Source organism: Pteropus alecto, unplaced genomic scaffold (assembly GCF_000325575.1).
Source record: "Pteropus alecto unplaced genomic scaffold, ASM32557v1 scaffold155, whole genome shotgun sequence".
Classification (NCBI taxonomy): Eukaryota; Metazoa; Chordata; class Mammalia; order Chiroptera; family Pteropodidae; genus Pteropus; species Pteropus alecto.
In genome coordinates, this window is record NW_006438113.1 from 16,758,757 (window position 1) to 16,772,210 (window position 13,454).

At 33.7% G+C, this 13,454-nt stretch overlaps 1 protein-coding gene across 2 annotated transcripts in view; it reads left to right on the forward strand.

Annotated features, from left to right (window-relative positions):
- The window catches only part of CTNNA3 (catenin alpha 3), a 1,378,877-nt gene that overhangs the window by 1,302,617 nt on the left and 62,806 nt on the right, over window positions 1–13,454 (forward strand). For both annotated transcript variants that reach the window (XM_006915590.2, XM_006915591.2), the window contains exon 16: window positions 12,923–13,028. In XM_006915590.2, the coding sequence (XP_006915652.1) occupies window positions 12,923–13,028 (106 nt within the window). The remainder of the gene's footprint in view (window positions 1–12,922; window positions 13,029–13,454) is intronic.

Below are 13,454 nucleotides of genomic sequence, written 5' to 3' on the forward strand. Positions count from 1 at the left end.
ATATTATATATTCATTTAATTAATAGTTAAAGCTGCCAATCTAGCAAAAAAGTGTGTGTATGTATACACACACACACACACACACACACACACACACACACACCCCTTTTAGGTGATGGAAAATTAACTGTAGTGAGTGTTTCAAAATTTATTATGACCCAAAAATTTATACCTCTTTCTGTTTATTGACTTATTTTAATCCATAATCATGGTTAAATGCTGAAACAACTAGTTCTGTATTAAATCTCAAATATCATCTTACTATAAATTTAATTTTAACTGAAGGTTGAAATACAAAAGTTAGCGTTTGTCTTCTTCCCTCTCTCTCTTTCCATAAAGCCATCATACTACCACAACCTATTTTGCACAATGTCAATTCTGACACCTTACTTTGTCATTCAAATTTGGCTTTAAATGATTTTAAATTTCTCCTTCTATTATCTGCTGCTTGCCACTGTAATTATCTAAGCTGGCTCAGTTTGTTCATGCTGTCTTCTCTTTATAATAGAGGTGAGTTTTAATAAGAACACTATGCTTCTCCAAATATGCCTAAATCTTGACTGTACTATCAAGTGTTTTTCCACTTATTTATTTTCTTCCTCCCTAGCTTAGCTTTAATAAAGCAGCCTTATTATGCTTCTGTGTTTGTTAACTTTACTGTATTTCTATTAGATTTCAAACTTCAAGGATGCAATCCTTCAAGGATGCCTAGGAAAAATCCTGTTCTGTAGTTAAAATGCACAATAGTTATATTTAATGAATAAACTTATGAATAAACAGATGACTGAATGAACTACTTTTCTACTTTTGCATCCACAAAACTAAAGATTAGGAAAGGCAGTCTTTTCACACTGTCTTTCAAAGGGAGTAAAATTTCTATCCAGTCATTCTATGTTACAGTGAGCAAAGGCTATGCCTTATTCATGTCTCTATCTATGATATTGCCTGGCAAGGCACTTCACATATAACAATAATTATTTCTTAAGCGTATGAGTTAATCAACACTCTTCTTGAAAGTGAGATAGATTTTCCAAAAGAGCCTTAAAAAAATGAAATTTTTTGGTTAAAGACAGGAGAAGGAGGGCCTATGTTTGAGGATAAAAAACAAACTGGTAAGAACATATGCTCGTGCTTACTAAGAACCTCTTCTCAGGTGGTTGATATGAAATTTTGTTTCCCATAGACAGACTCTAGCAAGAAGTTCCCTTCTGGCAGTAGGATATAACCTTCAGAATCCTCAGTGCAAATTACTTGACTGCCCTTTACTTTTATCCAATTTGGTCTAGCTGAAACTTCTGCATTTCCACCAGCCTGACCTGGTACACTTTACCTACAGTTAGTAATCATGTGCATGGCTTAATAATGGGAACATAACCTTTGAAAAGAAAATTAAATCATTAATCTCACTTTGGTGATCCTTGAGAGCCATCTGAATATGTAAAAAACTGTAGAGGATGCCCAAGCTCAGCTCTCAGAAGACAGAGTAGAATCTACAATTTCTGGTCCTTTGAGTATCTGCCATGTTTCCAGATATAATAGCTATGTTTAAAAATAACTTGCTTATTTGTTTCTTGGACATTTTTTTCTTATTTGTAATAATGTTTTCTGGTTTTCAGTTTGGGTTTATCTTTCACCTTAAGTTCTTTGTTGCTCTAAAAAGTCCCTAAAAATAACTCCTGTTGTCTTTGCTATAGATCTGTGTTCGTGGTAATAAACTGTTAGTTTAGTTATTCTTAAACTTACATAATGGTTTCTTCTCTAATATTCAATATCTAAAATGAAGAGTAATAAAACCCGGTTTATGGTCATTTATAGTTTTTATTTGGAACTAATTTAGAAAGAAAGAAGGAAAATATAGTTTAGTATATGTTGAAGGTATATTCATGCACGTTTTTGAAATTTAGAATACAAAGTATCTTAGGATAATCATTCATTGCCTAATTTCAGTTTTCATAGGTGTTTATCCATTGTGAATCTGACATTTATTTTGAACCTTTAAAGAAATACCCTTTTCTTATTTCTAGCTCTTCTCTTGTATGCCTTCAAGTAATCTATTATTTGATAATACCTAATAGAGGCAAGAATACAAAATAAAAGTCAAGATCATGAAGTATATTTTCAAGTGGGGTAGGGAATTGATTGATCTCTTAAAACATAAATTTTTGGAAGAACTATGATATGTAAGTCCATGGCTGTTCTCCCTACTGCTCTCCCTGTCTCTTGGTGCTCTGGGAAACCCAAGCAGAAATCATTCATGGGCCATTCTCCCAATTAGCTTAGAGTCAAGTTCAAGAATTAAGACATGTATATATAATTCTGAGGCAGAAAGGAGTGATAATCTCATGAAAGGTAAAGGTAAGATGGTAGAAATGTTCAGAGGAACCAAATATGTATTTCCTGCTTTGGGCAACAGGAAACTTTCTGGAAAAGATATCATTTGAGCTCTGCCTTTAAACAGTAATCTTCAAAGTGGAGCTGTGAGATATTCTACTGGAGACTGGGAAAAAATATTTGACATTTTATTTATGTTTGTTATCAAAATATAAGAATTATATTCTTATCATTATTCAATATATGATTGACACTGGTACTGTCTTATACTGCATTTCCCAGACAAGAGAGTTCTATAGTCTGGAAGGATCAATTATGGTACCTTTACTTGTCCAGTAGCTTTCAAACATACCACAATTAACGTGTGCCTGGTTAACTAAATTTATAAATTATACTATCTAGTTTTAACTAAGCTAAACTTCATTAAATAGAATCCGTTTTAAAATTTTCAGAAAAAAAAAAAAGTGGCTTAATAATTAAAAAAGAAACCCAAAGGAAGAACAAATTGTCAAAGTTGACAATTCTCTTTATTTCTAGGAAAAGGTATTGGTCAGCCACATTACAAAGTAAAATTGATGATGATCTCATCAAAACCGACAAGAACTGGGCCAATAAAATTTATTATCAAGAAAACTGCTTGAACTATGCATTTACATAATCTAATACTCATGTTAAATTTCTCAAGTTAATATTGTGTCCTGAGATCATTTTTAATGACAATATTATTAGCAAGATATTTAAAAGATTTTTCAGCTTTAAATGTATTTCTACAATTAATATTTCTATTTTTGCTTTATAATATACATAATTTATTAGCACAATAATATATATGTGACATAGATAAATATATAGAGAGAGAGGATGAAAGTAAAACATGTGTTATCTCATTCTGTGCTTGACAGAGCAGGCTGAAAAGGGGCCCTGAAGCAACCTACTTGGCAAAACTACAAATATTTTTCTGTTTAAAGCACCAAAAGTTCAATGTGAAGAGGGGACATCTTCAGAATGCCAGCTTCTGGCATAAGTATATTAGCCTTCTTGGAACTGATCTCATGGAATAGTCACGATCTTAATGAATTTAGCCTGTTGGAAAATATCATTTTTTTCACCATTGGGTCAATAACAAAAAAAATAATAAATAAATAAGAAGTTATTCAGCACCAGAATGTAAGCCATAGAAATAAATTCTATGAGCTTCCTCCTGAGAACTGAAAATCTGGATTTCTTTCAGAATAACCATCCTATCATGTGACCATTGGTTTCCTTGTCTCCTATTTTCTTTCTAAATTACCCCACTTGATTAGAAGCCCTGGATCTCATATTATAAGAAGCATTTAAAAAAATGAAACATTGAGGTTTGAGGAGGAGTTCTAGGCAGGAGAGAAAAGCAGCCGTCTCAGTCGAATTCAATATGCTCGCAGGCCATTATTAAAGTTTTCAAAACAACTTTGGAAACCTTTGAGTCCTAATTTCGGAAGGAGAGAACTGAAAGACCTTGAATGAAATAGACCCCCTGTAGAAAAGGGTAGAGGAGATCTGTGGTCCAATACATCCTAATACTGTGACCCAAGGCACACTGCTGGGGCAACGCCAAAGTACTCACATTTAACAAAGAGCAAAAGAGTCTAGAAAGTAACACACACACACACACACACACACACACACACACACAAAGAGGGGAAGGGGAGGGGGAGGGGAGGAGGAGGAAGCAGAAGAAAGGAAGGAATAAATTCTAAGTCCCGACTCCCTTTATGTCTTTTTATTGTAATTTTGATTAATAAGGAATAAATTATTAAGCACAGAATTGTAAACTATATTATAGTCTTTTAACATAATTCAGTCTGACACTAACATGTGACCCTCCAGACTGAGCTATTTATGACTCTATTTTATGCTAAAGCAAGAGATTTTTAGGGCAAAGGCCAGTACATACAGACATGAGGGTGTATCACAGAGTTGGGCATGATGCTGGATGACTACTGTTTTAGATACTACTTTGATCTTCTTTTAGTTGACGAGACATTAAGTATGTTGTCTCACATAGCATTAGATACATAATTGGGTATTAGGACTGACAGGAGGACAAAGTAAAAAATAATGTGTGTGTCTGAACTAGAGCTGATTATTTTGTTCAAATTTTAAAAGCATTGCCTCCTTTTTAAAAATCAGCTTTGGGTCACTGCACAATAATTCAGTAAAGCATGTAAATCAAAGGAGAGTGGAAATAGTGGCACATTAACAGGAACACTAGCTGCATCAAAGAGTTTATATCAACTCACACTCATTCTGGATAAGCAATTGAAAATATTAAGCTACATTATAGTGTCCTAATATTTAATAAACTGTAGCTATAACTGACTAGACTAGAAGAGGGAGGGCATGCCAAGATATACTAGTAGTATTTATCATCTCAGAAACAATAGCAAGGCTAGATACTGGTGGCAAGCCAGATCCTTGAACTGCCTCTGTACCCAATCTATTAACTGTGATAAGTCTTCACTAAGTTATTGGCCCTTTCACCCCCATATATTTCTTCTACTGGATCTTAGGATAATGTTGGGCCATGACTAGAGTGAGTTGGTAAGTTGACTTTAAGAAGGTCAAATGTTTAATAATAAAAGCTCATTTATATTATTTTTGTAAATTGAAAATGGTTATTTTCTGAGCCCATAAAATGTGGTCTAGATATTAAAGTTGCAGGAGTATCCAGTATATCACAGTGGTTTAAGGGGAAGCAGGAAAAAATGCTCAGGCTCCGTAAGCAATCGTGTACATGATTAATGCTGAGGCCACTGCCAACAGTAATAAGAGAGACTCCCACAGTCAGAGAGTGCAATTGTATTTACAGTACATTGGCTTTGATTAATGTACATACTCAGAGAAGTAATGTGTAAAAGGCAAGAAAAGACCTGTTTTCAAGTGTTGGAGCTGAGTACAGATTTCCCATTATGCTCGAAAAGGTCTTTTGGGTGCGGGGAGGTGGGGGAGGGGTGGTGCTGGAGAGGTTACTTTCCCATGCATGAGAGATGATACAAATGGATTTCCTTGTCAATCCTCGCTACCAGTGGGAGCCCAGAGAGCCTCTACTAAGAAGTTTATTCCTTATTTCACAGTTACAGTAAAAAATTGCTAACAAAGTTTTCTTCAGAGATTTTAACTATAATATCCCTAAATGACCCCTTTAAGTATGCAGTGGCTATAGTTTCTGAATGTCTTATGAAAACATGTTCCACACTTTCCAAGGCATGTAGGTGTCAAAGAAGAAAATGATACACATAATAATTACCTGAAAAACTTTCCCCATTTTTTCCCAAATTGAACTCCTCCCATTTTCTTGCCCATGCTAGAGTCATGTGCTTTCAGTGATTGTGTGTGTTTCATGTGTAGCCCCAAGAGAAGAGAAAGGCACGCTAAAATTGATGTGTGGTAAATGGGAAAATAAATTCGTAAGTTGACCTAAAAGAAAAACTGTAGTTGATAGCTGCATAGTTGTTAATTCTCACTGTTCCTTCTATAACACACAACTGGCATCAATCTTGTACCAACTGCTTTCTTGATCCTTCTACACATGGAGTCTTTTTCTTAGTTATTATTGATTTTTAGGTGTGATACTATAATAACTTATTTAATTAGTGAACAATTGAACTAAGATCACTAGAAAAAATTACCTATATACGACAATTTTTACCAGTGCTACTATTCTCAAATAAGCATTAATGGCTCCACTTTGGGTTCTAGATAACGTCTGATAGTCGATCCTGGGTCCCCACCACTAGGCTACATTTCTTTTTAAATCAAAAGTCAAAAGTCCAGTTGAGAGAGAAAAAGCAATTGCAACTTTCTTTTTCCCTAGATAGATCTGCTTTTAGCCCTAAGTAGGACGAAGAGAGAGAAAGAGAGGTGGGGTGGGGGGAAGGGACAGAGAGAGGAAAGGAGAGAGGGAGAAATGTCAGATTGCTGTTAAAAGAACTTCGATCAAAGAAGAGATTGTTTTCTGTTTTTGTTTTTTTTCCATTCTTATGCATTTCTTTGCAGTAAATGAAACATTACCCTGATTCATAACTACCCATTGAATTTCAGTGCTTCAAACTCATGCTGACACTTTACTTCCAATTGGCTTTGGAAGTAAAAATGAAGTTTAGACCAACTGGTCATTATTCATATATGTTGGAGATAAAGTTAAGGAACGTTGAGCTTATATGCTTCTGTTTTCTTGTTTATAGGTTGAAGATAATAGATTCTATGAGCAGAACATGTAAGGTAGCATAAGTTGTAATACGAACAATTATGGTATTAGTAATGATATGAATATGAAGGGCAACTCTTAAATTTGTGCAGTGAACAACCTGCACAACACTATGCAGCAATGAGCAATACTGGGTATGAGAACTTAGTGAGGAAACAGCAATTTAACAGTCCTTGGAACACAGCAGCACTGAAGTTTGTTGTTGTGTATGTTTTCAGTACAAAACTGTGCAGAAAAATAGTAAATTCTTAATATTTAAGAAGAACTAGAAAAGGTTTATCTATTTTATTAAAGACAAAAATTTGAATATCTGGCTAGCTGACCTCATTTTTGCCTACAACTTAAAAGTGAATAAACTTTGTGAAAGAAATCTTTCATTCTAATTTTACTTCTGCTTTCACCTAGGTGTTTAGTGGTTTTTGACCGTTAAAGGTAATTTATGAAATCCTTCTCTAAATTTTATAGTCTTTAGATTTGATATAACACTAACTAGTAGTGGGTAAATTAGGGAATGTGAGGACTGAAGAACAGAAAAAAAATTTATGTCTCAGATTTATTTAGAAAACTAGTTTTGGGATTTGAGGAAGGGAATTTCTGCTTCCTACACACAGATGCACACACACACACACACACACACACACACAATAACAACAGCAGCAGCAGCAGCAGCAGCAGCAATAATAATAACAATAACTTTAAAAGTTTTCTCTGCGGGCTGATCACTAAAAAGATCTCTAAAATAAGCCCTATACTGTTTCATAAATAAATATATCATTGAACATAAAAGACTATTATCACCATGTACAAAGTAAAAGGTATATAATTTTTATTTTTAATAATAGACCATATACATTGTTATAATTTCAAAACAAAAATAGAATTGGTTTTCTGCCCAGGCAGAGTATATGTTTTATAATTTCAGCTGTATTGGTGAAGAACCTTGGTACTTTCCCAATTTTTTCCACCTACTTGGTGACATCCAAAGTTTCTTTCACAGTGAACACAGATTTTGTTGCTAAAATGAAAAAAAGAAAATGTAGGTTTATAACGCCCTTGGGAATATGTGCAGAGGACATGCTATGAGTTCATAAGCCCCTGTTTTTTTTCCTTCCTGTGCCCAAATAGAATACAATTTCTTTGCATTTACATGAGTCTATGTGTCTGGATCCTGGAATATTGGTGGGAGTGATGTGTTCTAATTTTTATCCTGATCCCTAAAATCTCTTATGAAATCCTCATTCTCTTCCTGTGTCAGATGTCTGAATGGAACAGATCCATCAGAGGGCTGTGACACCTTAGGAGTAGGTTATTTTGTAATGAGAGGGGGCTTGAGCTCTTAAGTGGTTTTGTGGTATATAGCCCATCATCCCACAATATGTGATATGAGAGAGGAATAAACTTTATTGTGCTAAGGACTAAGATATTGTGATGTTGTTAGGCTACTCTGAATAATATGGAATGAGCAGAGTAGAAACGAAAAATATATACACACACAAACACACACACAGTGTTCAGACTATACTCCCTCTTCCATGGGGCAACACCTTTTTCAGAGTTAAATCCCAAAGGTTCTTCGGGATACTGATTGCTCAGGGTGATTGTTAGCTGATTATTCACTATTATTCAAGGAATTTTATAGGGTCCTCAAAACTTAAGAATGACATTTTACAAAAGAAAGCAACATCCAGGGGGAGAGAATAGCCTAATTAAAATTTCATATTTGAATAGTAGAGAAATAGTGTGTTCTTGCTTGAGTCTGGTACCTCTCTTTATCTCATCATTTTTCAGTTGCTCCATGAAAATTGTTTTTTCCTTTGTATCTAATGTCAGAATTATAAGTAAGGTAATTCTGATGGTACCCTTGTAAAGTTGAATCATTGATCTTGGGAAATTTATACTACCAAAAATATCTGTCCACTAAATGTAAATCAACTCCTTATAAGGAGTCAAAGAACAATCTTGAACAACAATGACTACACATACAATATTTATATATTTTATTCTGTTTTTTTCTTAGTAGAAGGGTATTATAAGAAATCAAGTCAGTTCATATTGTCTGGAAAGTACTATAATTATTAAATAAAAAATGAAAAGTTCATTTTTTAAATAAAATATTGTTACCTATAAAGGGACGAGGGAAAGAAAAAAATATTATCTGCTGAGTGCCAAATATTGTGTAAAATATGTGATTTTTTGTATCTTTGCCATGTGGCAAGTATCACAATCATTATTTTGTTGAAGAAAAAATAAGCTCAGATCAACTAAGTCACTTACCAAAAGATACATGACTAATAAGTGGCAGTACTGGGATGCAAACAAATGCATTTCTAGAGTCCATGTTAATTTAATTCTACTTTATTACAGCACTAAATTTGAGTGTTAGAATAAAATAAAATAAAATAAAATAAATGTCTAATGCTGATTCTCAAATAAAAATTCTATTATATTATAAATAAACATCAAAGTGCAATCTCTCATCTAGTGTGATGTATGTAATGACTGAGTTTGAGTTTAGTAATTAGAATCTATGAAGAGAGATAGAGGGAGGAAAGGTACAAGCATAAGTCATGAAGAAAAGTAATATTTTAAGAAAAAAATCTCAGGACTGCAGACTACTGATGCTATTTCACCTATTTGCCATGATTCTAAAAGTCTGTATCATGCAGCATATTTTTATTTTGTTGGGACTGGGACACAAATTTAGGTTGTTTCTTGAGGCTGTTTTGTGTAATCGAGTCATTCTTGGTGGACCTCTTAACCGCCCAGCACCTAAATCTAAGCTTTACTTTTGCTCTCTGTTGCATTCATGGTAACTCCCATCAGTTACCATTTTTAATTATTAAAAATTAGGATATTTTTAATAATTTAATTTTATCATGTGTGCTTTATTGGAAGTAGTATAAGATAGTCATTAAAAACAGATTAACCAGTTGCCCAGGTTCAAATTCCATCTTCAACACTTAATAACTGAGTGTTTCTACAAAAAAATAAATGTAATGCCTCTGTTCCTCAGTTTTCTCTCCTGTGAGATGAAGATAGTAATATTCCTAAACTCATAGGGTTGTAATAATAATTAAATTAGTTCTCATATTGAATAGTGCTTAGCACATAGAAAATACTAAATGTGTTAACCACTTTCGTGGAACAAAATATATGCTGCCATTTTTTTTATCTATTAAGTTAACCACTATGTCCTGAATTTTTATAAAATATCAAAAGAAAAGAAAATTAAAGGAAAAGATTTCGACCTTGAAATGGGAAATAATATTATGTTATCAGAGATTTAGGGGCTACAAAGTACAAAAATTATAATTAAGCTTTTTGTTTTGTTTTTAATTATAGCAGAAAATACAAAATTATTTCAAAAATATTCTCTGTCCTTAAAAACACAAAATAAGTTCATGAAACTATTTGATATTTTCTATTATTAAATCAGATTTCTAGTTAGTTGAACTGTTACTGATCAGTTATATCATCTTATTACTTGTGCTAATTAAGATGGTGGATGCCGGAAACGGGGTGAGGACAGGGAGAAGAATGGGAGTCAAGGTTGGAGCAATGTCAAAAATAACTCAAAGGTTTATGCTGCACTAATAAATTAAGTTTCAAAGGCATCACTTTCACTTGCGTTAATAAAATTTTCAGCGGCATCAACATCACGGTGTTGTTGCAGCCTTTCCCATTATACCTTCTAACCTATAATGGGCCGACTCTACTTCAGAAGTTGATCTGCCCTCCTTCTGGGGAGAATAGATAGGTTATTATTGTAACCACTATTTATTAAAGATTTCTGGCCTCCAATTTTTTTTAAAAAAAATTTCTGTCCACTCCCTCCTCCTTTGAATGTCTTTCTCTCTAGGATCCAAACTCAATGATTTAAGACCCGATTTGCTGACAGGAGATCCTGAGAACCCATTATGAAAATGAAGGCAGCAAACAACCTTTGAATGTATTTCCCAATTTAAAAAGCCTTCATTACATAGTACATTTCAGGCTGAGTATGTTAAAAATTTATCATAGTTTCGGTAATTGCAGCTTCCTCTGGAAGCCTGGCATGATATGGAATCATTTATAAAATGTATATTTTGTTTGGCACTCAATAGGAAGCTTGCCAGGCAATACATTTAATTAGGAACATGAGGAAGAGAATAATTGTGGTCTGTCATAATGTATTATCATTCCTTTTAAGTTCTCCATGCGTTTAAGATAGTGGTCTTATAACAAGTTATGTATTTAAAGCTAGAAGTAATTTTCTTTTATTGGCCTGGGGTTTTAATATGGGGGAAATATATTATTTTGAGGGGAAAGGTGCATTAGCTTCATTCTTTAAATATAACTCTATGTTCATTGTTTAAGCTAAGAGCGTTAGCTACTCTCCTTAGGTACAACCTTTGTCTGTTATTTAAAACCTTGAAAATTGATGCATTGCCTTTTAAGAACTTAGACAGCTTTAAGTTTAACTTTGTCTGGAGATGCATAGAAATAATAAAATGCAATGCCTTTCTTGAACGTAACCATGTGTATAACATCTAGTCTTGCCCGATATTAATTTGATAAGAGCAACTGGAATATTGTAATGATTAATTTTTTATAAAGCAACCTGGGTCAGCAGATTTAAAGAGAAGAAATATGATGATAACCATCCTCTGAGATCAGGTTTTCATTTTGTTAGACATGATGTTCCATTTTTAAAAGAAAAACTTGCTTATAATGAATTTGAGAGGCACCATGGAAAAAAAATGCAGTGAAAGGGACTTTTTGGCACACGGGACACACAGATTTTGGTGTTCAGATTTTCAGGTATAGAATAATCTGATCATTTACCTTTGCATGAATCCCCTCTGTCTTTTATTACTACACGGTGATAGTCTTCTTAGTGAATAGTGCTTTTCCTCTAACAATAAATCTCATTAGATTTAACATAAGGGCATTAACCTTCAAGATCAGTCCATGGTATAAATAAGACATAGACAAAGATTATTTTCATTCTCCTCTTCTAACTCCACTCTATTTTGGCCTCTCAAAATCTTCCTTTTCTCACTCTGACCAATTTATTTCTCCTCCCTACCTCCCTCACTCTCCACACTTACATGGAAGCATGAAAACAATTGTGTGAATGAGCAATTCCTGCAGGTTCTGTTCTCTGCTAGGAACAAGGAATAGAACCCAAATGATTAGAATAATCATTGTGTTGACACTCAATAGAGGGTTAGGAATTGGACATAAATAAGGAGAGAAGTGGTTTTATGTGGATGGAACAGTTATATTGATTCAGGTAATTATTTATTTTTGAGGAGAGAGAAGACAGACAAATACCTCCCTACCTCATCTCATTACAAAAATGTAGGAAGTGTATTTCTTTCTTCTTAACTACCTTGCGAAATCACTAAATGAACCCAACTTTTATTCCATGGCATTAGGAACCACGATTATTTTCAAGTAACAACCATAACAATGACAACTTGTATTACTGAATGCTTGCTTTTTTTAAAGCAACATTCTGAGCGTATAGAAATTAATGCATGTAATTCTTAGAATGACTTCATGGAGTGGGTGCTTCTATTACTACCAAGGAAACTGGGACACGAAGTGGGTATTTATCTAGATCGACTTTCACAAACAGTAATAAGAGATCTGTTTTGGAGAAATAGTTTAAGATCGTGAAACTCCATATTCATACTTAACTATGATATTACTACAAATTAATTATGGAGGAGAGATAATATCATAAAAACAAAATGTAATTAACTGAAAGACAGTAAAAAAGGATTAAAAAGAGCAAGACTAAAAGACTTGCTGATCAAAACACACCATTGAACAGATATAATATTTAAAATCACACATTTCCTCCTTGAATCAGGAAAACACCTTTGCCTAGAGGTATCCATACGCTCCAAGAATATTTCTAGGCTGAGGTTTACTGTAAGAAATACCTGAGCATAAAATGTAATGAAGTCCATCATCTTGGCAGTATTTCCTGAATCTTAACACAATAGGCTGGCCTGTTTTCCTTCCTTCCTTCCTTCCTTCCTTCCTTCCTTCCTTCCTTCCTTCCTTCCTTCCTTCCTTCCTTTCTTCCTTTCTCTTTCTCTCTCTCTCCCTCTCTCTTTCCTCCCTCCCTCCCTTCTCTCCTCTCTCTCTCTCTCTCTTCCTCTCTCTCTCTCTCTCTCTCTCTCTCTCTCTCTCTCTTTCTTTCTTGTCATTTTATAGTTAAGTCTAAAAGAGGCCTATATAAAACTGAAGTATGTAAAGCTAATAGTTAGTACTTTGGGGTACAAATCTTGTATGTGTATGTATGTGTGTTAGCATGATCCACTGCAAGTAACATGCATCTTTTACTTTAAGGGGCAAAGGGCCGCTAAAGCACACAACCGATGTGATCTATGCAGCTAAAATGATATCAGAATCAGGATCAAGGATGGATGTCCTCGCACGGCAGATTGCCAACCAGGTGAGTTTTCTATAAATGGACTTGAAAGTCTATGCTAATTGTTTTCTGCCATTTCAACATTGTCTAGTAAAAAGTTAATTTTTTCCTCTATTGGATTGGTATTTATTATTATTGAATTATTTTTTAGTTTTACTGAACAATTAATACACAAGCAGTGAATCATTCATTTTAAAGAAGCTTAAGTATTACTTAGGGCATTATTAGCAGTAGAAGTAATAATTAGAACATTATTTCTAAGATTTTTTGAGCTTCAAATATATTCAAATTATTTTAAATATCAGCTTTTTGAGTTTCAAATATATTCAAATTATTTTAACAGGCTGTAATACCTGATGTTAGTATTTTTTTCTTAATATCTTAGATTTCTTATTTTTCCTTTTCAAAGATCAGTACTTTTCAAGATTCTAGTATGTTAGGTTTTCTGTG